We start from the raw sequence: 26492 nt of genomic DNA, 5'->3' as shown, positions 1-26492 counted from the left end.
AAATTCACCAGAACAACCCAAGTGAATTTTGCTGCAAGCACATTGGTCCCAATCATGTTGGTTCCATGACGAGGAAATTACTATGTCATTTTAATAGGTGTATCCTGTCTCTGATCTGATCCTAATGCCCCAAGAATCTGCAATCCTCCATTCTGCATCATTCCCTGAAGTGACAAATTGATTTTCTTGATCTTAATATTTCCATTCTCACTTGCAGAGGGTGTAATTTAGATATTTCTACTTTTTGAGATACTACTACTTGATTTTCTCCCTAGTTCATGAAAATATGATTTAGACCCTAATCCCTGCTTTCTCTATGCCACTGATAATAACGTACCACAACATCTGGCTCACTTCTCTTCCCTTTGCAGGATATTCCTGTGCATTATTAATCCTATGTATTATTCCTACACGTTCCTATGCATTATATTCTTTGGCATGTTGTGGACTCTGACAGATACAGATAATTATGCAAACAATAACAACTGCATTTCTACCCTTGCTGTTCTCTCATGTACATTATTATTAGCATTAGTGCCTTTAGCTGAACTGCAAACTTCAAAGTGTCACACTCCCAGCACTGTCCAAAGCTATGTCTCTCATGATGTAGGATTGCAAACAATATCACTCACCCATCTAAGTAATTTTCATTCCCTTTTTTAAAATCTAGTTTGCACCTGTTTAAATTACCAATTTTATTTATTGCCTCTAAACCTGCTTTTTATTAATTTACTTACTATTATATCCGGCTTAAATTCTTGATTTCCTAGTTTAGAGAGGGGAAAAAAAAGAAATTTTACCAACAAACTTGCCCATTTTCCTCTGACATCGCACTTTTATTTGTTTTATCTTCTTTCAAAAGTGCCTTGCTTTGTAAATAACTTCCTGTTGCCATTTTAAACTAAACATTTCTGGCATGATCGCTTTCATCCTTATTGCTCCACTGACTTCGAGGCACCACTTTAAGACCATAAACATATGAGCAGAAGTAGGCTGCTTCACCATTTAGTAAGATCACAGCAGATTTGATGACCCTCAACTCCACTTTCCTTCCCTTTCCCTATAACCCTTGATTCCCAATGAAACCCAAACATCTAAACAGAAAGCAGGTTACGCTACCAGTGCTTAATTCTGAGGTTCACTGAAGATGTTACCTTGTATGGTGACGAAACATCTGAAAACGAACCTTCCAGCTCAGCGAGCAAACCTACGTCCAAAATGATTTAGATAAAAACAACACTGATCCTGAGAAAATAGTTTTATATTTCTGAAATGTTAATTTTCACCAAATTGTATCATGTTTTAAATATTTTCATTTTGAACTTCAAATAAAGTTCCATGTGTATTATTTCAAAAAAATTAAAAGAGAAGAAAATTGACAGTTTAAACTTTCTCATCTGCCTGAAAGTATACTTCAATGGGATTGGCTATTTGCCCTTCTTGGTTATATCTGTTACCGGAAATGTAGCAATCCTGTAATGTGGTGCCTGATCCTCACTGATATCAGGAAAGGGGAAATCAACACTTAGAGGGAACTTATTGGCCGGTTGTTTCTTGGTCAGTGAGGATTGGCATCACTTCATTGCAACATCTGAGCCAAAGTTTTTAATGTATTACTTATGCTAGACATAAAAGTCAAGGTATTATTTGGGTTATACTTTCTAGTACTGAACTAATTGGTTATCACTAATTGAGTTTGTGGTTACAACATTTTTTAAACAAAAAACAAAGTAGGAAAGGTTAAACATTTGATGAACTTTTCTTTTGCAGCATCTTCTCTCCAAGCAGCACCAAGACTTTGCCAGTGACCCTTCTCAGTTTGCAGCCCTTGACGATATTATGTCTCAATTAGAAAATGAATTTGTAGAGTACCAAAGTGATGGATACAGCCATCGGTAAGACTCTTTTATATATATTTGACTCTAGAACAATTTTGTGCGCTGTTTATTAAGAATATTTTATAGGATGCTGTTAAACAGAAAATTTTGTTGTTTTATAAATTCCCTCACATCACTTGAATGTATTGAGTCACTGTCAAATTATAAAACAGAACTTCTAGTTTTCGACTTTAAAATATAGGGGAATAATTGCTACCACAAAATATATTGCATTTCATCTTCGAAATATGATTGTATTTTTCAATGATGACTAAAGATCCTCACATAACATAGTTCTGGCCAAGTCTTCTGGGCCTTATTGGGAAGAGGTTAGATTCCTGTTTCAAATGAGTCCAAAACAGCAAACAGTAGTTTCATAGGGAGAATCTCTTAAAGGACAAAAGGAGATGTTGAGGAGTAAAGAAAAATCCTGCTGGCAAGACCAGCATGTGTTGCCCTTGAGAAGATGATGGCAATCTCCTTTCTTTGATAGAATTGAGTGTTTGCTAGGCCATTACCCATAACAGTTAATGAGTTACATATTTGCCAGATTAGGTAAGGATGAGAGTGCATTAATGAACCAAATGGATTTTTACAATGGCATGATCTCTTTGAAAGACAAAAACTAAATTTAAAGTTTTGAAAATGTTTTGAAGATGATCTGATGATGTTGGTACCATATTCAAGTCCACTCATACCAAGCAAGTCCATGTCTATATGCATCATGACCTTGACAACATCCAGGCTTGAGCTGAGTAGCAAATAATGTTCATGCTACACAAATGCCAGGCAATCACCATCTTCAACAAGAGAGAATCTAACCATCTGCCTTGACTTTGCTTAATCCTCCAAATTCCAAATCTAGGAAGTTACGCGTGACAAAAAAACTAAATTTGTTACAAAAGGCTACAGTCACAAGAGCAAACCAATGGCTAGGAGTTCTGCAGTGAGAAACTCACCTCCACGTTCCCAAAGCTTGCCGATAAAGCACAAGTAAAGAGTGTGATGGAATACTCTCCACTTGCCCAAATGAGTGCAACTTCAACTTCATGCAAGATGCTCAACAGCATCCGGGATGAAGCAGTCTGCTTGACTAGCACCCCACCCAATACCTTCAACGTTTCCTCCATCCATCAATGATGTAGAATGGCAGCAATGTGTACCAAATACTAGTTGCTAAACCACAATGTCTGCTATCTAGAAGGGCAACCGATGCATGCGAAGACCACAACTTGCAAGCTCCTCTCCAAGCTTGCATTATATGGCTTGGAACCATAGTGTTGTTCCTTCAACATCCCAGGGTCAAAATCTTGGGACTCCTTTCATAACAACACTGCCTGTGTACCTACCACTATGAATTACCCCTATAGATCAACTGATTGCTGATTTGCCACCTTCTCAAGGGCAATTAGGGATGTTGATAAGTGGTGGTCGAAACAGCAATATGCATAACATATGAATTAATAGAAAGTAACGTCTAATCCCTGAACTGGCTTTTTGATGAAGGCTCCCAAAACATTTGGTGAGTCTTCCAGTATTGATTAAATCCTCACTAGTTTTATCTCTCCAATCTGAGCACAAGCTGTCTGTTATTACTTGCTGCCCCTTTTTTTGACTCCCTCTGTCTCATTCTGACAGAATCTTCAATAAAGTATAGGGTTTAGTGATATTTTTAGGAAAGCACCCTATAAACTGATAGGGCTTCCAATGGACTCTCCTGCTCCTCAGATGCTGCCTGACCTGCTGTGCTTTTCCAGCACCACACTCTCAACTCTCCTCTCTCGCACCCTATCCTCGTGCTACTGTGAATCAAATAGACCTTGCATCCAGGTAGAAATTATAATTAGCTGAAAATGTGTTGCTGGAAAAGCGCAGCAGGTCAGGCAGCATCCAAGGAACAGGAGAATCGACGTTTCGGGCATAAGCCCTTCTTTAGCTCTGATCTCCAGCATCTGCAGTCCTCACTTTCTCCTCAGAAATTATAATTAGTCAGTCTTCAAGCTCCCATATTTATATAGAAGTAGAACCATTTCCAAAACCTGACATACCTCATACCTTAAACTTTGGAGATTAACAGCTGTTACAACAGCTGTTTTTGTCATTAGTTACAGGTATGAAAACCTTGTGTTTTTTTTCCCCAACAACCTCGGCTCTTGTTAATCTTTAACATCCAAACCACTGAAACTTGCTGTCAGCAGAATTTGGAACCGGTCACTTTGTTATTTCTTCATTCCATCCAATCCCAAAACATAACCTTATAAAACCTCTGATTTGTAGCAGTGACAATGCAGTAGTTTTATGTTTACCATTACTGATATTAGCTTTTTAATCGTTGCCTCCTTACAGATATTCGAGACAGGTATTTGCATTTGAAGTAGTTCAGCGGGAACTCAGTGGGCAACTTACCAGGATGAAGGGGTTGTCCTCCGAGGGAAGGTTGAACTTCGAACACTAATTTTATTTTTTTTAATTTGAAGAGAATCAGGGTGATCTTAATGAAAAATAGAAGCTTCCAGGGTAGCTTACCAGCATAGGTGCTGAAAGCATGTTTTTTTGGCAAACTTTGAACTAGGGGATACAATTTGACAATAAAGTGACTCCAGTTTAAGACAGAGATGCAAAGGAATTTCTTTTCTTAGATCATTGGCTTTCCAATCAGAACACTGGAAGCAGAATCACTGAATGAGTTCGACAGATATTTGATTGACAAGGATGTTAAGGGCTCTCCGACAAATAAAAGATAGCTGTGATGACCATGGTCAGATCAGCTGTGATCTTACTGAATGTGGAGCAAGCTTGGTGGATTCACTGGCTTATTGCTCCCATTTCTTATGATCTGTCTTTAATAGACCCCCACCCCACCTCTTTCTACATTCTTAATGTTTCTACGCCAGTTAGTGTTCTGGGTTTCCTTCTGTGTTCACTGACATTCTATTCTCACATTCTCTCTTTGACATCCATTTCCCCCCCCTCCCACAACTTATCATATTTAGCCTGATTTCCAAACGTACAATTCACCCGATATGCATCATTTTTTGTTTCATCAGATTCTCACTTTCCTTTATCAACCAAGGGATCTGTGCCTATGGCTCCTTTACCTTTTGCATTCATTAGCATGTACCAGAAGTGTCACTTTACGAAAATGGGATTGAATAAATATAAGGACAGGGTGGATAAATATGATAAGAACTACTTATTTGTGTGGGTCAATGCTGACTGTTTGGGCTAAATGGTCTGTTTCTGTGTCATAACCATTTTTTATTCCTTTGCCTGGACCAGTCTATAATTCTAAAAATAAATACTCAAGGTGTTTTGTTTCCCCATTTTTAAATAAAGGCAAACTCCAAAAGATTAGAAAATAATCTATTTTGTGTCTAAATGAGGATTTTTTTCCCCTATGAACACTGTGGCATTTGTTGAAATTGATTAATGGTGAACAAATTGAATAATTAAAATTCCAAAATGCAGGAGTTGGAACTCTTAGCATCAACTTCACTTAAAAATTATACAGGACAATGGCAAGATTTCAGGTATATTGAATTTTACACCTGTATGTTCATGTAGGTTTATGTTTTTATTTCAGATCCATGAAACCTGCTTCAAGCTCTGGAATTTTACTGTCCAAAATGTGTGCAAAATCGATACAGGCTGTTAATGACTTTGTCCTTGGAGAAGACCGATGTCCACTTGAGCCTATGGCTGCAAGCCAACAGATAAACCTTCCTGTAGAAAATCTGGAAAGAACTGATGAGCACCATGTGAAATCTGACAAAACAACAGATAAGCCAACTGCAGAAAGCCTGGAACTTAATGGACACAGATCCTGCCCCCTTGAGCAGGAACATGAACTGGCATCTTTGAGCTCTCTGGGTCAAATAACTGCATGCCCTAAACAGTTGGAGGTAAAACCCCCAGGTTGTATTTTACTAGACTTCAACGCAGGAATATCAGCAGAGAGGACAACTTGCTACATTGTTAATGAACAAATAGGTGAAGTTAGTATTGTGCAAAACAAATATGGTGCTGACAAAGGTGAAATTTCAGATGAAGAAGAACATGTGAAATGTACATCAGCTGAAGCTTCGTATTGCGTAGGGGCAATTCCTAACTCATGGAAGGCTGCTTGTGATATAATTACAACAAATACCAACTATAGTTTTAAAAAACGCAAACGCTCTGACAACACCAAATCGCAAATTGAGAGAAGTCCAAAATGCAGATTGGATGATTTGACTGGTGTATGTGATAGTTTCTCTTACCCTAAAAGTGGCAATTGCCTTACCAGTAATTTCAATGCGCACATTTTTCAACCACATACCAAATTGCTTTATTCATCAAATCTGAATAAAACCTTTTCTGCTCATTCTTGTATTGAAAAGAACATGTTCAATGAACACGCAGAAGAAAACATCTCCATGGGAGAGCATTTTGATTTAACTGGCAATTTCAGTTTACACAGGCCTTTGACTAGTAAAGAAAGACTTGTAAACTTGCAAAACAGTGGAGCCAAAGGTGAATGTGAAAACTGGGAGAAGTCACAAATCGTCATTTTGGATTCAGAAGAAAAACCAAGCAACTTAGCAAATACCACATCTGCAGCTGATCAACTTGCTCAACCCAGGGGACCTCTGCATTCTGAAGAGCAAATTGCCATTCCTTTAAGTGGAGCGATCATTCAAGCTGAAAAAGATTTGCTGTCCCCTCTTCAAAATATAGAAAGCTTGACTTCTCAAAGCAATCAAGTTGTTCTTGATGTTGAAGCTGAAATTCAAAACACAAATGAGGAAATTGAACACTCAAATGTAGCAGGATATACTGCAATGCAGCTACTTTCTTCCTTTAACTTCAATGGCCAGAAATCTTTGGGGTCTGATGCTCTCCTATGTACGAAAGCTGATTTTCAAGTGGATGACAGTAGATGTAAAAATTCTGTCAACCAAACTAACTTATATCCATCTTCCTTTAAAAATAGCACATTTCACACAGATACCTTTTCATCAGAATCTGAATGGGATATTCAGTTGCCTTCAAGACTTGACAATAGACAAATTAAAGACCAATCTGTTGACTTGGAGCTCTTGCGAAAGACTTGTGTTAGTGTGAAAGATGCCAAGTATGAGACACAGTTATACTCTGTACTCAAGGACAAAGCTGGAGTAGATTGGACCAAAAAAGAAGAGAAATGTCTCGTGAGCTGTCAAGCAAAAACATGTACGCCATGTTATTTAACACTTGTGCCCTATCTGGACGGTTATACTAATTAATAATACTGTGCCAAAGTTATTTGAACGATTCAATTGACTCTTTCATTACACTTTTCATAAATTGTAAATGATTTTACTTCTGAGGGCTAATGGGTTCATAAATCACTTTGCAATCATTATTAACATTCTAAGTCTCAGGTTAAATTAGTTATGATTGAGTTTATATTCCAAACTAACAAATACAACGCATTAGAGTAAATGGCGCATATACATCTAAAATAAGAGCTTACTTTGTCAAAAGGAAGTGCTTTTACTTTCCTATTATGCATTCTTTCTTTCCCTTCCCAACTACTATGATTTTGCTACACAACAGGAACAAAATAAAATCTAAACGCTTACAAGAAATAAACATCAATGTTCTAATTTGGTAATGCAATGAAAGAGCAAGTTCATTGTGCTTTTCCACCTAACAGTAGGATATTTTTGTATTCACAGTCAGGTACCAAATCATTAGAAAAGCTGAGTATTTCTTGCCTTCCCTGTCAAAAAGCAAAGATTAAGCTTATTTCATCTTAACTCTTAGTTCTGACTGAACATTCAACGGACATTGATGTAGGTCTAGGAGCATGTTCCACAGGCTGCTTACCTGAGTACATAATGTGGTAGTATTTAACATTCATGTGTTCAACATTATCTTTATAGGTGTATGCATTTACCAGAGGAAGAGTATATTAAATTAGAAATTAGAGTGTGGGGACTGTTGGCAGCTTTTTGAGATAACTGTACAAAGTGTACCGCATGGCAAATAAGTCCACCTAGTTGTATTTAATGATTGAATTTTTTTTTTATCATTTCAAGCAATATGAATCTTGTTGAGATGGTCCTGCAAATATTGCATAAAATCATTAATATTTACTCAAAACCATCAACTGTGACCATTCTGCTGCATTTATTGACTTCCTGTATTGATGTAGAGCTTGTTAGCAGTCTGTACAAGGTAGGGTATGTAATTTGCATTTGCTGTTGTCAGTACGCAACAAAGGCTACAATGCAAATATATGCTAGAAAACATTAGATGCAAACCATCTGTAGGCATGGATAAAGGCACAAGCCCTTCTTATACCTTTGTTGGCCTGAAAAAAAATCTGTGTTTGCTTGGTGTTACTAGCATTTAATGTATTATATCCTTAAACCTGATATTGAGCGTCTCCATTTCACTGATTTGTGATGTGAATGTGCATATCCATTGAACCAATTTGTGTTGAATTATTTGTCTTGCTATTGGTTCCCTTGGCTCAGACACCACCTAATCAGCATATCTGCTTCAAAGAATGGAAGTTAAAAATTTAAAAATGCTGTTTCCATTTAATAAAGGGCACCAATATGGTGAGGAGTTAGGAAAAGTAAAATAGGTTTATGGAGACAGATTTGTAAAATCTATGTTATTAAAAGCATTTATATCTTCCTTTACCCAAATAAAATGGTTACCTTTTGTAGAATTTACATCTCTGATGTTGTGAGCCCTTAACAGCTCCACATTTAAATAAAAATCTAGTTTAATCTAAAATGCTTATGTTAAAAGGTACAAGTTTTATTTTCAGTAATTAATTTTTAAACCAAAGTAGTTGCCTTTGATCTTTGAAAGTGTTAAAGGAGCAGCAGGATATTTGTTATAGTTCTGTCACTAGAATTCTGCTAATCAAATATTTTTTCTTTAAAGTAGCACTTGCTGCTTTTCTGCTGTTGGCATTTTGAACAAGGTGAACAGATTGCAGTTAAATTCCTTCATTATCCAGGCAAAGTGTGATGTAAAGATAGATGCAAAAATAGGCTGGATTAGATTGACTAGAGTTACTAGATATGCCAATTGGAAAAAAGTTTCCTGCATTATCCTAATCATTCAGATGTTTACAAGTGTTCATTTGTCAATATATCTTAAAAATGAATCTAATTGATAATAGCATTACTTGCGGTATTTTCATTGTTTTCTAACTATGAAAACTCAATTTTAAAGTAATTTAATGAACAGGTTCTGTACATAATGTCATTCTTTTGATAGCACGGTTTTTGTTCATTGTTTTTAATTTGTCTCCAGTAAATCCTTTGTACTATAAAACATGAGCTCTTGAAATCTGTACAGATGTATAGTTTTAATCATGACATGTACAGGCAAATAAATAATTTTGTGCAAAATCATTGAATTAAATGTTGAAATACAACTTTGTCCATAAAATTAATCAATTTGAAAAACTGGAAGGACCTTAAAGACCACCTATTTGCAAAAGTACAGCTCACAGGTATGTATGTAGTTCCTCTAATGTAATTAAAGATCATAAGATGCTTCACAGGAATGTTATGCAGCAAAATTTGAAACTGAACTACATAAGCTTTGGGTGATCTGTCCTGAAATCTTGGTCGGAGCAGTAGGCTTTAAAGAGCAACTTAAAAGGAGTTTTAAGGAGTTTATGGAGGGAATTCCAGAGCTTGGGGCTTTGGCACGTGATGGTCAAACACCAGTGTTGAAGTAATTAAAATCTGCAATAGTCCTGAGGTCGGAATAAGTGGAGCACATTTATCTCGCAATTTTCTTAGTCTTGTAGCTCTTGGAGGAGATTACAGATATAGAAAGGGAAGATGTGAGGAAAGAATGAAGACAAAACTCAGCATTTTAAATTCTAGGTTTGCCAAATCATAAGTCAATGCAGATAATAAACAAATGGAAATAAGAGTTAGGATATTGTAGTTTTTGATGGTCTCAAAGTTATGGAAGATAGAAGGATGCTGACTAGGGCTGCTTTAGAATATTCATGTTTTGAGATAACACAAAAACAAGGATGAAGGAATCAGCAGCAGTTGTCCTGAAGCTGGGAGTGAATTTTTTTTTTTCATTTTGCTTCCTTCTGTTCAAATTAATTTGACTAAAACATTTGTTTCTTAAACTGGTTTTAAAAAATCCTACTTGCCCAGTTGGAAGAGACAGCTTCATTCTGATTATTTCCTGTTCATTCATTCCACTGAGAGAGATATTTGGAGAGAGGAAAATCAGAATTACTCCCAAATAATAATAATGGAATTTCAGAAGAACAATAGATTAATGTAAACTGGCCTCATATGTCAGAAGATATCTGTGAAATACTGTCTGTTTTGATAGAACACAATAATGCAATTTTGCATTATATGGGCGCCGTTTAAACTAATGGGGCTAGAATCGTATTATAGCCAATACGGGTAAGGAAAGCTCATGTTCTACAAATAATGATCTAAACTCTTCAAAAGCAAAAAAGTCAACTTGGTTTGGAGAAATACATATTATAGTAGAACCAACTGTAATTGGCACACCTTTACTAATTCTAACACTGCCTTGACCTTCCTGTTAAATATCTGTAAAGAAAAACTACATCAGTTCAGACTATATTCACTGAAGTTTAGAAAAATGAAGAGTATCTCATTTGAACCCTCTAATATTGTAATGGGACTAGACAGAATGAATGCAGGATTGATGTTCCTGATGATTGGGGAATGTAGAACCAAGAGTAACAGTCTATGGGTAGGCCATTTGGGACTTAAATCAGGAGAAAGTTCTTCATCCAGAGTGTGGTGAACCTGTGGAATTATCTGCCACAGAATGTGGATAGTGAGTGTTTCAAGAAAGATTAAATAATTATTGGGAGAAAGCAGGGACAGGGTATTGAGCTGATCAGCCATGATCCTATTGCGTGGTGGAGCAAGCTCATAGAGCTGAATGGCCTACTCTTATCTTCTATGTAATGTGTTTGTATGTGTCTTTCAATGGTCTATTTATCATTATTTATCCTTTAAGGAATGGTATCTGCCATCGTTACCAAATCTAGCCTATATGGAACTTGAGGTAAAAACAATGACTGCAGATGCTGGAAACCAGATTCTGGATCAGTGGTGCTGGAAGAGCACAGCAATTCAGGCACCATTCGAGGACAGGCAAAATCGATGTTTCGGGCAAAAGCCCTTCATCAGGAATAAAGGCAGAGAGCCTGAAGCGTGGAGAGATAAGCTAGAGGAGGGTGGGGGTGGGGAGAGAGTGGCATAGAGTACAATAGGTCAGTGGGGAAGGAGATGAAGGTGATAGGTCAGGGAGGAGAGGGTGGAGTGGATAGGTGGAAAAGGAGCTGGGCAGGTCGGACAAGTCAGGGGATCATGTTGCTGGAGGCTAGAAACTCGGATGAGGTGGGGGAAGGAGAAATGAGGAAACTGTTGAAGTCCACATTGATGCCCTGGGGTTGAAGTGTTCCGAGGCGGAAGATGAGGTGTTCTTCCATGCGTCTGGTGGTGAGGGAGTGGCGGTGGAGGAGGCCCAGCACCTCCATATCCTCGGCAGAGTGGGAGGGGGAGTTGAAATGTTGAGCCACGGGGCGATTTGGTTGATTGGTGCAGGTGTCTCGGAGATGTTCCCTAAAGCGCTCTGCTAGGAGGCGCCCAGTCTCCCCAATGTAGAGGAGACCGCATCGGGAGCAACGGATACAATAGATGATATTAGTGGATGTGCAGGTAAAACTTTGATGGATGTGGAAGGCTCCTTTAGGGCCTTGGATGGAGGTGAGGGAGGAGGTGTGGGCACAGGTGTTACAGTTCCTGCGGTGGCAGGGGAAAGTGCCAGGATGGGAGGGTGGGTCGTAGGGGGGGCGTGGACCTGACCAGGTAGTCACGGAGGGAATGGTCTTTGCGGAGGAAGGCGGAGGGTGGGGAGGGAAATATATCCCTGGTGGTGGGGTCTGTTTGGAGGTGGCGGAAATGTCGGCGGATGATTATATGGAACTTGAGCCTTTTCTGCTCTCTAAAGTAACCTAGGAAGTCATTCATCTTTATCAACTGGCAGAGGTTAAAGAAGAAGGCCTGTCATCACCTTCTGGAGCTATGGGCAATAATGCCATCTTGAGTGATGCCCATAACCTGTAAACATTATTGAAAAATGTGGCCGTGTTTATGTATGCAGCTCATTTCAGGAGTGATTTTCTTCCACATGGGATCAATGTCCTCAAACACTTTCACCAAGGTCTACCAGCCAATTGATGATCTCAGTAAGTATGTTAATAGGCTTAGTATGTTATTTAGTGACAGATTGTCATTTAAATAACAATTCCATATACCCTCAGGAGTAAATCTTCATATTAGCAGTATTGCAGACAAGTGAACTATGATTGACAGAGAGGCACACCTCATTTAGATTTAAAATTAGGTTTATTGACACATGTACTCAAGTTACAGAAGAAAAAGAGTGCACTGATAAGTGCATAATGTGACCCGGTACAAAGTGCCGAGGTACAAATCTTAGATGCAAAAGGATAAGAGAAAATACAGAAAAGCAGTTACAATGCATTATGGTAACAGCATAAGTTAGCAAAATAAGAAATAAAGCTTTTAAAAAAAATAGACATTACAGTCTCTCCACAAGAGCTTCCACGTAGTCTGACCAGGTTCCACTGACTCCCAATCAGTAGCCATCTTTGCGCCAAGGTTGTCATTTGGGCCAGGAGAACAGAGGAAGAGCAGGAATTTGATACCTTTTCGTTCAATTCTCTTTGTTTTATTCATCTCAGTTGATCCAAGATTTTATGCATTCTTACGTTATAATGATGCACCATTTCTGAATGGGCTTTTCATACCATTGTGTCTGAGCAAAAAGAATATTCCAAGACATTGGAAGCAGATTGGATAAATAAGGTGACAAAGTACTCGTAGGTGATGCCAGTTTGTGATCCTGACCTGCTTCTACCCTCTTGCTTTTCCCCAAGATAGCATTGAAGAGAACCAGAGAAATGCCCCCTGACCAGTTGGGTAAATAGAGATTTTGGTGAGGTAGTTAATTTAATTGAAAAGTCTGAAAGCCTTAAATCCTAGATTTACAGGTATGGAACATGCCCTGATGAGATGCTGATAGATCAGAAGATATGCACAGTAAGCACAAATGTTCTGATGAGGCTGATAGCCTAGAAAGGCTTTAATCTGTGAAACTGAAGAGACTACTGTTCAAAGTACTTATCTCAGTGTGCTTTCACTGTTACACTTTTTTAGAAGGCACTTGACCTGCATAGCACTTCCTGTGTCACCTAAACCTGAAGAAAACGGAATAAGAGGATATTTTTCACTTTTATTTTGAGTATTATTGACTTCTCACATTCAGCAGTGCTTTGTTGGCAGCCCTTACTGCAGCAAGGGAGCAGATTATGCAGCTCCACTTTGAACTCTTGTGAACTAAGGACAAATATCATGCCACCATTAGCAATTCCAGCAGCAGCCGGAACAACGTGTGTAGCAGCATCATCTCCTTAGCTGCAAGCTCCTCCATAGGATAGAGAGATCCAGCTGGAAGGAGACAAGAGCATTGACACTGTCATCAGGCAGAGGTGCAGAGCCCTCTCGACTATAGCTGAAAATTCATGCCTCAGAAGAGTCAAAGTTTCACAATAGGTTGTTTCTGGCACCTGAAGCTCCTTGGAAGAAGACCACCTTCCCAATTGCAAATGGACAGACCTCAGTAACTGATGAAGGACTTGTGCCCGAAACTTCGACTCTCCTCCTCCTCAGATGCTGCCTGACCTGCTGCGCTTTTCCAGCACCATACTTTTTTGACTCTGGTCTCCAACATCTGCAGTCCTCACTTTTTCTATACCTGAGTAACTGCTGACAAGGTGCTTACCACTGGAGGCTAACCTGCTCCCTCAGTCACCAGGTTATGTATTTTCTTCCCTGAGATGAGGGAAACTGGTGTGACAATTCAAAATCGTTAGCTGCAGACAATGGAGATGAATCATTTATGAAGGATAACTAAGGCTTCAGTGGGAGAGAGCAACAGGGAGATAAATGGCCAACCAGATGAGGATGTGAGGTGCAATGGAGAGGCAAAGAGAATGAATGGAGCTGTCCAATTTGGTGTTCTGAGCTTTCTGTTGCAGGGGGATGCTGGGAAAGTCAAGTGTTTGGGCTTGGCACCTGCAACTATCATTCACCCCTCTGACCTCTCAAATGTCCTGATTCCTCCTGGTGAACTGTACCCAGATTGGAGGGAGCAGAAGTCAGCTGCTGTCTCCTTGGCCACTTACATGTACATCTACTTGGTTAGAGAGCTTGTCGACTTCCTCCCATCTTTGGTAGAGCGCACAACGCTGTGTCCCTCTGATTCCCATAACCTCTAGGTAAGACTGAAAGATCTGGAGCAGACCTCCACGAGGTCCCCTTTCCATTTGTGTGATTACTGAGAGCTGAAAAATCTTAACACTGGTGATTTACATACTGCGGTTCCTTTTAATTAGAAATTCTTGCTTTGACAAAATGGACTCATCATCCCACCTGCTTCCCAAAATGATCAGGGGACACATGAAGAGGATATCAATTGGCTTGTTCTGATAAAGTAAGTGGTGGGCATGTGTCCAGAGAATCCAGTTTCAAACCAAAACTGACTCTGTCACCTTTTCCTTAAGGACTAAGGCTGGAAGATTCTCCTCATAGTCTTAAATTTGGGTCGTATGACCTCCTCTTACCTTCGTTCTGATCTTTACTACTGCTTCTCTGTTGATATTATTCTTAATGGTAATTGTCTAATTATTCACCTGAGATGGAGCTATTTGACACCCTTTACCTTTATTTTTATCTTCAATTAGCCAGGAAGGATCCACTATTCTACCTCTTCCTCCCAGTTATAAAATTTGCATCGAACATTACTTTATACTATTGGAATAATTAAGATTATAATTGTGTCCTTGACTTCCTGATATAGCACACATACTTAAAGACGTAGGCCTTGCTTAATGAATCCATAAGGAAGTCATGGGTCACAGTTTTCATAGAATCCCTACAAGTGTGGAAGCAGGCCATTTGACCCAGCAAGTCCATACTGACTCTCCAAAGAGCATCCCTACCAAACATGCCCCTCTACCCTATCCCTATAACCCTGAGGTAGGGTGTCACCCCACGATAGTATGGGGTGTTATATTTTAAGGTATGAGGATTGATCATCTTCACAGTTGCATAGTTTGTAACTAAAAAGCAGACCGTAGCAATTAAATTTCAGTCTCCATCTACTCTTGCGTTGAACATTCTGAAAAGTTAAATAAAAGCAGCCTGTAATTGCTTTGCTCTTAATGTCAAGGATGTTACTGAACAGCTGTAGAGTACACTGATAGTTTAAAGAATAAGAGAAAGGGATCCAGCAAAAATATTTTTGGAAGCTTGGAAGGCGATTAACAAGTAAAGCCTCAAATACATTCCAGAGGCAAACAAAGTAAATAGGAGACTTAGGAGGGAGGAATTTATTTTCCTGGGATATTGGGACTGGTTTTCAGGTAGGTGGGATCAATAGAGACCAGAAGATTACATCTTATCAGAATCAAAAGCAGTAGTATGATGGTATGAGAGATTTCTTCTGTCCTGGTTCTCTTGAAGAGAGGTGTTATCAACCTGTTGCAAAGATGTCTGCTCTGTGGAAAGCAGAGTAAATATGTTTGGATTTTATTTAGACAAACAAGTATGAGTGGGTGGAGTCAGGCTCACACACACTCATGGCGTTTTAGTTTTTGCTTTCAGTTGTTCAAGATGATTTTTTTTTGGGGGGGGGAGAAGAATTGAAGCTGCTAGAATAAGCTCTCTCGCTGCTGCAAAAAGCTTGTAGTGTCTCTCTCCATTGCTAGATTCATTCTTTGTGTTACCTTCCTCATGGACTGGAGGAGAGAACAAGTGAGCAAATTTGTTTTGCTGAATTTGACCTTAAAAGGCACATTTATGGGATGCTGCTGTACTGAAACAGTGGATGAGTAGTAGTTAAATAATATTTTATTAAGTATTTCAGTAGTTATAAATTCTTTGCATTATAGCTGTATAAGCAAAATATATTTTGTTCTTAAAGTCTAGTCAGTTTGACCAATTGAATCACACCTGGAACACAATGCCTTACACTTGCCTTTAATCAGATAAAAGTTAGTATCTAAGCTTTCTCCTTGATATATTTTAAGGGGTGGGGGGTCATCTGGTCTGTAACAGTGGTCTGGCAAGGCAGTTTGCCAGTGGTTTAAGAGTTTAAAATAAACTTGCAGGTTAACAGGAGCCAAAGGAGAAAGAAGGTGCACAAATATTGGAAGAGACATGCTAATAATGTAAGAGTTAACAAGGTGTGGTCAGAATAAGAGAGAATGTAATAACTTTGAAATTACATTGTTAGTGTATCTTTGTAAGCACATAAACCATGGTAAATACATTGATAAACTATCGTCTTTTGACATCAACAGGGACATGGTCTGGAAAAGTGGATGTTAAACATTTGTGGATTTGCAGGAAAAAAAGAATAGGAGAAGTTGACAAAGGAGAACTTTATTGTTAGTAGGGTTGGCCTGGAGTGGCCAGATCTATTTGGTACATAGCAGCCATAGTGCCAAGGGGGAGTGAGTACTGCAGATGTTGACTGAGCTGTTAATTAAGCAGGCTACATTGTCCTGGATGGTGCCCAACTTCTTAAGTTGCACTCAACCAGGCAAGTGGAGAGAATTCCAAACTATCAGGAGATAAAATATTCACTGCAGGATTCCTAGTCTCTGACTTGTCCTTTCAGTAACAGGATTGATATGGCTGGTCCAGTTCAGCTTCAGTCCAATGATGACCCAGAGGATGTTGACAATCGTGCACGTTGGCTGCTCGTCACTGCCAGGCTGGTAGTCTGTGCTAGTGGTAACCTGCCTTTGGGAAGAATGCCTGGATTGTGTCTGGCCATCAATGAAGCACCTCAGAAATTCCTCCCAGTCTCACCTTGAAGCCTGCCCCTATTGGACAAAAAGGATTCCACCCAAAGTTCAGATCAGTGACCTTTCATCAGAGGAAAAGACTTTTATTTCATAAGTCCTTCAATAAATTCTGTGTAATGCTGCATATCATTTTGCAGAATGACATCTTTCACAGGGCCAAGTTCTTATTTTTTTTTCAGTCACTGATCTCGACCTCTGATAAATAATTTGAGTAAGCAAATGACTGACCTTTGTGCAAATTCAAACTTTACTGAAGAAGTCAACTTTTCAACAGCGGGTGGTAAGTTTCACTCAGTCTTAAGAACAACAATTACCTGACACGGGGTGCGCTGCACTTACAACAGGATTTGTCAAAATGGCGAGGTTAGGAGCTGAAATTTTGGCCTCCAGAAAAGCACTGACCATGTCGAGCTCTGACTGAGCTATTAACAACTGCTCTCGCTAACAGAACCGTCCCCCCTCCCACCATCACCTCCCTTCTCAGTGGGAGACCGTGACTATTTCCAAGCCAAATAGGATGACAGTGAATGGGAGGGTGGGAAAGGAGGAAATTTTGGGAAGCACTGGTTTAGAGAAACAGCTCTCATGGGGGGGGCGGGGGCATGTGTTATCTAAAGAAACGATTCTCAGTCAACTCGCTTTGCAGCTGATGAATAACGCGATTTGATTGGAGCCAAGTGGTTTGATTTCCCATCATCGAGAAGAAAACAAACAGTGGTGACATTATTGTTCCTCATTGCAGGATTCTGGGATGTAGGCTGGCTTTATCTGGACTGCTGCATCGAACTGGAATGCAGCAGGTGCCAAAGGCTCGGAGCGGGATGAGAAAGAATCTCCTCTTTCATCCACGGAGTTGCTGATGGAACAGACTGCGGGAATATGATAGACAGCTTCCAGCCCCTCTGCAGATCCCCATCATAACACCTTCCTTTGTATGAAGAGGGGGCGGGGAGGAGGGGGCCCAGGCAAAGGGTGGAGGGTGGGGGGTGAAAGTAAACTTCAAATATAGATTTTAACCTTCAACATTGTGTAAAAAGATATGCAACCATGACTTTTGTGCCGTCCTGGATTTTTGTTGTAATCACCTACCTCACTTGTCCTACAGGTAAGCTAGTGCACTTATTTTCCTTTTGAAAATTGGCGCTTTTCGGATAAATGCCGATGCATCCGTTTTTTTTCCCCCCCTTCTCGTCTGGGCGAAATTTAGCTTACACTTTATTTTTGGGAACCTGCAATTCATCCATTATTTTCAATGCGGTTGCTGCATCGACACGATCTGCATTGCTCAGCAGGGTAGGGACCCGTCATCACCACAGCGTCGCCTCATGGGCTGTTTCTTTTCCTCACAAAATTAGTCACCCTTCACATCCAAATTTCAGAATCGATCCCTAATCGGGCATCTTCGATCTTTGCAGTGCACTTTTTCACGGTGCTGTCGTTGTTATTGTTCTTGAAGGGTTTATCAAAGCTGAGCTCCAGGCGGGGTGGAACGTCAGGTTAGTCTTACAAGAGACCACTCAACCTCAGCGATTAATCCACAGTGTTCACTCAGGAAAGGAAATCAAACACAACCGACTGAACACCAGGGTCCCGAACAACAGCACAGCTTCTCATGTAGGTTTTTTTATTTAGCGTTCTGTGTCCAATTGTGTTTATTTTTTAGAAAAAAAGGTTAAAGATGTTTTTATTTCAATGCCATTATGGACAAGACTTTATTTTTACAATCAAATAAATGTTCGGCAGAATGAATTGTCTAGTGACAATACTGTAAATGGTGCTTTGGGACAGGACTGTATGCACAGCCTGTTTAACTCCTGCGGGGATCTTGTCTTTTGAATAGTTTTCTCAGGTTAATTTTATAAACCATACATGGAACAGGATTCCCCAGCAGGCGTGTTGTCTGCCACTGCATTGCATGCGTCAGCTGGGGCTCAGTTGGTAGTACTGTCCCTGTTGAGTCCCAAGGTTCTGGTTTGAATATGAAAGTCGAGGCTGACAGTGCAAAGCAGGACTTGGGGAGTGTTGCCCCATGGGAGATAGCCTTCTTCAGATGAGACCAGAGCCTCAGCAACTTACCAGAGTGAATTTAAATAATCCCCTTTAGTACAATGTTGAGGAAAGCAGGGGTGTAGTTTCCAGCTGTCCCACCCAAGGATCATTCTCTGCCAATATTGCAAAATCATTATCCAGGTCTTGCTGGGAGCTTGCTGTGTGCATATTGACCACCATATTCCTGTATGACAGCAATGACCACACTTAAAAAAAATTCCTTGGCTGTAAAGCACTTTGAGAGACTGATAATTATGAAAGATGCTAGATAAGTGCAAGTGTTTTTATTAAAGTCAATAAAATGCTGGCGAATTAGTTGCAGTTTACAGTATTTTTAATGTAACAGATACCAATCAAATCCTAAAAAGAATTAAACGTACATTAAGCAGTTTAGTTTTTGTTTGATTTGCATTTAAAATGTTTGGAGATAAGGTCCTATTGGAGTATTTTTAAAATTGTCATTTTTTAATAACACCGTCTATTCTGTTTTATAGTTTATTCACCTTGCACAAGCAAGCTTCCTGATAGAAGTATTTGGTTCATCCTTCATTTTGGACCTAGATTTGAACCAGTGAGTATTGTATTCAGAACTGTCAAACAACAGGTGAATGTGAGAGTGGAATTGTTGACCCAAGAGAGTGCAATAAGTTTAAAGGGGCTGGGATTTCTGATGGCCAGATGATCTTTTCTGCAGTGTAGATGGGAAACCCTGAGGAATTGCTGAATTCCATAGCTGAAGAAAATGTCTGTGTAAATCAGAGGGTTCAGCACTGCTGCCTCACAGCACCAGGGACCCAGGTTCAATTCCAGCTTTGGGTGATTATCTGTGTGGAGTTTGCACATTCTCCCCATGTCTCTGTGTGGGTTTCCTCCAAGTGCTCTAGTATCCTCCCTCAGACCAGAGATGTTCATATTAGGTGAATTGGCCATGCTAAATTGCTCATAGTATTCAGGAATGTTTAGGTGAGGTGCATTAGTCAGGGGAAATGTACAGCAATAGAGGTAGAGGTTGGGGAATGGGTCTGGGTGGGTTACTCTTCAGAGGGTTTGTGTGGACTTGTTGGGCTAAATGGCTTGTTTCCACACTGTAGGGATTCTATGAATTGAATACATAGTTTAACCCTTCAGTAACTGTTAAACTGAATTTCCAACTTCATGCACACACGCATCCAAGTATGCCTCCTCTTGACACCATATGCCCCCCAGATACCCTACAGCTCTCCTCTGGGACCCAGCAGCACACTTCTGCCCAGGATCTAACATACTAGGTACTGGACACAACTTTGTATGCCATTCCTGGAAGCTGGCTCCTCATCACATCTCTTCCTCCCAACGCACACACACAGGCACAAAATCAAATGCGAGCAAGCTAACACCCCAACCCCGCCCCTTTAACTGACCAAGGTCAAGGGAATGAAAGATTATTGGGGGTTATGCAGGAATGTAGAGTTGAGCTTAAAATCAGATCAGCCATGATCTTATTGAATGGTAGAAGTTTGAAGGATAAGAGAACCTATGTTCCTTTTTTTTTTGTTGCATGCTTATCTTGTAAAGGATGTAATAGCATCGGCATTGTAGGCAGTGCAGAGATCAGGAGGAATTTCTTGAGGGCAGTAAATCTGTGGAACTCTTTGCTGTCAAAGCTGTATATGTTCAAGGATAAAGTTAACAGATATTTAATTAGTAACAGAATCAAGGGATTTGTGGTAAAAGTAGAAAAATGGAGGTGAGAATGATCAAATTTGCAATGATTTCATTCAATGGTGGAGCAGACTCAATGGAGTGAATGGCCTATGTCTGCTACTGTCTTATGGTCAAATGGTCCAAGCAAGAATCAGGTGGAGACAGTCACATCCCTACAGATCCCACTTTCTCCAGACTGGTGTCAGTTCCAATGAACCATAACCCAATTATCCCACAGCAGTGTTTGAGCCACATCTTAATCTCTCTCATCTGATCTGCCCATGCCAATTTGCACATGGCACAGTTAGTAATGCAGAGATTGCGACCTTTTAGGGTTCTGCTTATTAATCTGGCACCTATCTCCTCATACTGACCATAAGAATTTCCATGTACATCCTGCCTGTGTCATTTGTTCCTACATAAACCACAATGTCTGTGTCCCCCTACACCCAATGCAAGACTCCTTCCAGCCATGACTGATGTCCCAAACCCTGCCACTAGGCAGGCAGCTCAATTATGTAGAGAAATTGATTAAGATGTGCATCAATTTGGTTTATCCTTAGTTCTATCCTGCCATCATACTGGGAAATATGGGATGGATGAATGCAAGTTTCAAGGTATTTGGAACTTAGACAGGGCAGGGAGGCAGCTGTGGATAAAATTGACCTTTGATTGATTTTCAGTTGACTTTAAGGAGTTCAAACAGCATGTGATTCTCTAATTAGCCATTTTGTGCTCACATTAAAGACTAATTTTACCTCTAATGGGTCACTCTTGAGAGTGCCATAAATGCTGGGGATTTTAAATTATTTATTGAATGAACTGAGAGAAATTTGAAACATGACAACGTTGAGGAGTGTTCAGCAGCAAAGTGTTGAGACAACCAATTTTGAAGATTGTGAAGTAACTGTGCTTTTTGGAAAATAATGTTTTGTGAAATAAGCAAACCATTATCCAACCTCTTACATGTTCTGATCAAAATGTACGCACTGAACACTTGTCAAATCACAGAGAAAGCCCATTTACCACGTGGATATGAATTTGGCCATCTTCTCCCAAGTTCCTTGATTTTTGTTATTCAAGATCTGAAACAATCGTCCAAAGTATCTGCTCCTTTGCTCCTCCCAAGTTCTTGCCCAGTGATGAGGAGACATACCGCAGCAGCCTAGGAATAAAGGAAAAGTTTTACTTCTCTTCTTCAGAAGGAGTTCTGATCAGCAGGTTACCAGCCCAACAGTGTATGAGAGGAAAACTTTCTGAAGTTGGGAAGGAATGCAGTTGGAGAACTGAAATTCCAGAGGGAATGCTTGTGTCCTTTCTTCTGTCTTACTTTGCATTGTTGATCGCTTTTTATAAAGCGCTCTGAAAAAGTAAGAGCCTGTGATGATAAAATTAACCATCTAAATTGTGGCAATTAAAAGGAAATTGCAATTGCTATTAAAATATTTGATTTATTGAGCAATAGATGAGTATTTTTAGCAAAAGATGTCAAACCAATGCATGTCCAGATGCCTGGTTTCTTGTCTCCAGTTAGTCTTGAAGAGAGCAAGTTTGAAAGTGTTTTGTAAAATCTAAATTGTTGAACCTCTCCCATTTGTTAGTGCTTCTGGAATGACAGTATGTTGTGTTACAATGTAACAATCAGGTATTGGGTCACATTGGATGTTCAAGAATTAGTAGCAGATCAAGAATCCCAATCAAAGCGATTGACAGAATAGGATGTGAATGCTGAAAACTAACAACACAACAACTTTTTTAAGAAAATCTGACGCAAGATCTGAAAGTGAGCCTTGAGTAATTAGAAAGTCATTATCAATCTTGCAATGTGGAAGTGCACAGTAGTACTTATGAACAAAATAAAGAAAATAAGATTAATTGTAACAAATACTCTGCTAATGCAGTTGTAATTTAGCTGCATTATCTTCATTGCCACTTGTATCTGGGTGAGTTTTACAACTGTTTATTCATTTAGACAGGGTGCAATGACTGAATGTTAGCACTTGTATAAAGTGATTGTCATTGTCAAGGCCAATCTTTATTTTGCTCTTTGCTGGGTAGAGAAGCTTTGTGCTGGGAATTATTGAAACCGTTTTTTTATTGAAAGATCTGGATAGTGCCTCCCCCTCTTCTTAGGAATGTTAGGGATGTTATCGAACAAAAGTCTCCAATTTTCCTATCTCCAAAATGTCCTACAGCTAATGTAAAGCGATTCAAGAGATTAGGTAAAAAGGTACATAAACTTATTAGAGCCCATTTTTATATAGACAAAAGGCACTAGGTAATGTAGTGTATTGTAGTCTGTTGGCAAAATTGAAGAAGCATTAGTAGTGTGGCTACAAAACTGATGGAGAAACAGAAGCAGAGAGATTGGTGAGTGGTTGAATTTCAGATCAGAGAGAAATGTATGGTAGGGCCACATATTTTATATATTAATAACTGGGACATGGGTATTATAAAGGGGATAATTTCAAAATTGGAAATAAAGGAATAAATAGAAACAGAACAAATTAAATGGTACAACTTTAAACAGAAGCAGAGTAGGTTTCACGGGTACAAATCTTTAAAGTGGGAAGCAAAGTTGATAGCTGTTTTTTAACAAAACATGAGGTCCTAGGCTTCATAAATACAGTTATGAAGGTGTACAAAATATTTTGAAATCACTGTTTATGCTTCAGCTGGTGTTTTCTGACTATTTCTGCATACATATTTTCGGAAGGATGACAAAGCTTTAGATGGGGTGCAGAGGGGATTTACAAGAAAGGCAACATGGATGAAGGTGTTGTTGTGGTTCTGTTTGCCGAGCTGGGAATTTGTGTTGCAGACGTTTCGTCCCCTGTCTAGGTGACATCCTCGATGCTTGGGAGCCTCCTGTGAAGCGCTTCTGTGATGTTTCCTCTGGCATTTATAGTGGTTTGTCTCTGCCACCTCTGGTTGTCAGTCCCAGCTGTCCGCTGCAGTGGCCGGTATATTGGGTCCAGGTCAATGTGTTTGTTGATAGAATCTGTGGATGAGTGCCATGCCTCTAGGAGTTCCCTGGCTGTACTCTGTTTGGCTTGTCCTACAATAGTAGTGTTATCCCAGTCGAACTCATGTTGCTTGTCAGCCGCGTGTGTGGCTTCTAAGGATAGCTGGTCGTGTCATTTCATGGCTAGTTGGATGAAGGTCTCCAGCTTTGTGCTAAATGGGAAGATGATCAGGTTGATCTCCTTAGAACAGATAGTAAGGGCAGATAGGTGTACGGGTTTTCAAGATGATGCCGAATTTTTATGGAGTGGTGAGCTGGTATAAATTGAATGGTCTTATTCTGCACTGTAAGTTAACAAGTTAGGAGTCAGGAGTGTGGTGCTGGAAAAGCACAGCAGGTCAGGCAGCATCCAAGGAGCAGGAGAATCGACATTTCAGGCAAGAGCCCTTCATCAGGAATGAGGCTTGCGGGCCAAGGAGGCTGAGAGTAAAATGAGAGAGGAGTGGAGCTGTGGGGGTAGGTAGCCGAGAATGCAATAGGTAGATGAAGGTGGGGCTAAAGGTGATGGGTCAGAGAGGAGGGTGAAGCGGATAGGTGGGAAGGACGATGGACAGGTAGGGCAGTTCAAGAGGGCAGTGCCGAGTTGGTTGGATCTGGGATAAGTTGAGGGAAGGGGAAATGAGGAAACTGGTGAAATCTACATTGAATCCATGTGGCTGGAGGATCCCAAGGGGGAAGATGAGACGTTCTTCCTCAAGGCAGCGGGTGGTAAGGCTTTGGCGATGGAGGAGGCCCAGAACCTGCATGTCTTTGGGGGAGTGGGAGGGGTAGTTAAAATTTTTGGCCATGGGGAGGTGGGGTTGCTTTGTGCGTGTGTCCCGGAGATGTTCTCTGAAGCGTTCCGCGAGTAGGTGTCCTGTCTCACCAATGTAGAGGAGACCGCATCGGAAGCAACATTGACATGGGAAATTACAGCTAAATCTCTGACAGATGTGGAAGGCACTTCTGGACCCTTGGATGGAGGTGAGGGGGGAGGTGTGGGCACAGGTTTTGCAGTTCTTGCTGTGGCAGGGGAAGGTGCCAGGAGGGGAGGGTGGATTGGTAGGGTGGTGTGGACCTCACAAGACAATCGCAGATGGAAATATCTTTATGGAGCACAGGTAGAGCTGAAAATGTGTTGTTGGAAAAGCACAGCAGGTCAGGCAGCATCCAAGGAGCAGGAGAATCGACGTTTCGGGCATGAGCCCTTCTTCAGGGGTATGTTTGTAAATGGGAGAAATGGGCGGAGGATGATGTGATGTATCTGGAGGTTGATGAGGTAGTAGGCGAGGGCTAGAGGGATTCTGTCCCTGTTGCGTTTGGAGGGGTAGGGTTCGAGGGACTGGATGTCCATGGTGAAGATGAGACTTCGGGGGTCAGGTAAACAAAAGCCGTGGAGGAGCTGGAGGGCATGGGTGGTGTCCCGAATATAGGTGGTGAGTTCCTGGACCAGAGAGAAAAGACGGTGTTGAGGTATGTGGAGATGAGTTCAGTGGGGCAGGAGCAGGCCGAGACAATAGGTCAGTCGGGGCAGTCATGTTTGTGAATGTTAGGTTGGAGTTAGAACCAGGCAGTGTGGGGTTCCCGGACTATGAGGTTGGAAGCTGTGGGTGGGAGCTCCCCTGAAATGGAGTTGTGTACAGTCTGGGAGTTGATGGTTTGGTGATGGGAGGTGAGGTTGTGGTCAAGGGGGTGATAGACAGTTAATAAGTAAACCAATCATCTGTAATTTGATTTCTAGCATCTGTAAATTCTCATTGTAAATATTAAACTGTATTTGGAGGACAAGGTCATGAATTCTGGAGGTTTGACCTGTCTTAAAATTGTAACGCATATTTGATTTTAATACTACTGTTCATAGAATCCCAACAGTGTGGAAACAGGTCATTTGGCCCAACGAGTCCACACTGACCCTCTAAAGAGTATCCCACCCAAACCCATTCCCCTACTACTCTACATTTCCCCTGACTATTGCACCTAACCTACCCATCCCTGAACTCTGTGGATAATTTAGCATGGCCATTTCCCCTAACCTGCACACTTTTGGACTGTGGGAGGAAACCAGAGCACCCAAAGGAAACCCACGCTGACACGCGGAGAATGTGCACACAGACAGTCGCCCGAGGCTGGAATCAAACCTGAGTCCCTGGCGCTGTGAGGCAGCAGTGCTAACCACTGGGCCACCGGGAAATTCCAGGGTTGACAGTATTGTTAGAAGCTTAACTGCCCCTTTAGTTTCAATCAGTTTCTTAATTTTAAGCAGTGGGAAAGGAAGTAACATTTTCAGAATGACATGATTGAGAAACTTTATCACAAAAAATTGCTATGCTGGACATCAGTGACCGATGTCAGTGAGGACGGATGTCATTTACTGTATCAGAAATATTGTTCAATATACATAAACATGTCATCAAGAAAACCTGTGGACGTTTTCCATACATTTGAACAATGCTTTGTATCTCAGGACTGCCTTACCTTTCAGAGTCCTGTTTTAAATTTTGAATCAAAAAACGAAGGTACTAATTATTGGCTTTGCTTCACCAATCGGACACAAAGATGCAAATAGTGGAGCATCCCATGAATATCTGACCTGACACAGAGAGGCTCAGTATAGAATCCTCACATTAACTGAATAATTTTTGAAGATCTAAGATGTTTATCGGATTTATTATTTTGAAACAGTGTGCTGAATTAAGTATGGATTGCAACATGGGAGAAATGTGTTCTGTTTGTATTTTGCTTATATTTAATCCTTTTAAATATGATTATTAGTTGAAGTCAATTCAGTTTCTCAGATGTTTTGTGTTGAAGGACGTTTTCAAAAATTTGTACACAGGGTGTACGAGTATGAAGTGTGGCTACTTATTGCCCATCCCTAACTGCTCTTGAGAAAGTGTCGATGACCCAGTCC

General features: G+C 40.4%; 2 protein-coding genes across 11 annotated transcripts in view; both read left to right on the top strand.

Moving 5' to 3' along the window:
• The window catches only part of LOC122539973 (protein DBF4 homolog A-like), a 49809-nt gene extending 40536 nt beyond the window's left edge, over positions 1-9273 (top strand). For all 3 annotated transcript variants that reach the window (XM_043675220.1, XM_043675218.1, XM_043675219.1), the window contains exons 11-12: positions 1771-1895; positions 5461-9273. In XM_043675220.1, coding sequence (XP_043531155.1) covers positions 1771-1895; positions 5461-7141 — 1806 coding nt within the window. In that variant the 3' untranslated portion in view covers positions 7142-9273. The remainder of the gene's footprint in view (positions 1-1770; positions 1896-5460) is intronic.
• A 6797-nt stretch (positions 9274-16070) lies between these two features.
• Positions 16071-26492, top strand: part of adam11 (ADAM metallopeptidase domain 11) — a 165265-nt gene continuing 154843 nt past the window's right edge. For 7 of the 8 annotated variants that reach the window (XR_006309220.1, XM_043675211.1, XM_043675210.1 and 4 more), the window contains exons 1-3: positions 16071-17950; positions 18302-18459; positions 19389-19465. Coding sequence is in view for 6 of the 8 variants with exons in the window: in XM_043675211.1 (XP_043531146.1) it covers positions 17893-17950; positions 18302-18459; positions 19389-19465 (293 nt within the window). In the remaining 2 variants the exon portion in view is untranslated. Of the gene's footprint in view, positions 17951-18301; positions 18460-19388; positions 19466-26492 lie in introns of those variants that run through there. The other variant, XM_043675216.1, reaches the window with a different exon arrangement.

This window comes from Chiloscyllium plagiosum, chromosome 33, assembly GCF_004010195.1.
Source record: "Chiloscyllium plagiosum isolate BGI_BamShark_2017 chromosome 33, ASM401019v2, whole genome shotgun sequence".
In the NCBI taxonomy this organism is placed as follows: Eukaryota; Metazoa; Chordata; class Chondrichthyes; order Orectolobiformes; family Hemiscylliidae; genus Chiloscyllium; species Chiloscyllium plagiosum.
The sequence above is the reverse complement of the archived record's forward strand: the minus strand, read 5'-3'. Positions and strand labels throughout refer to the sequence as shown.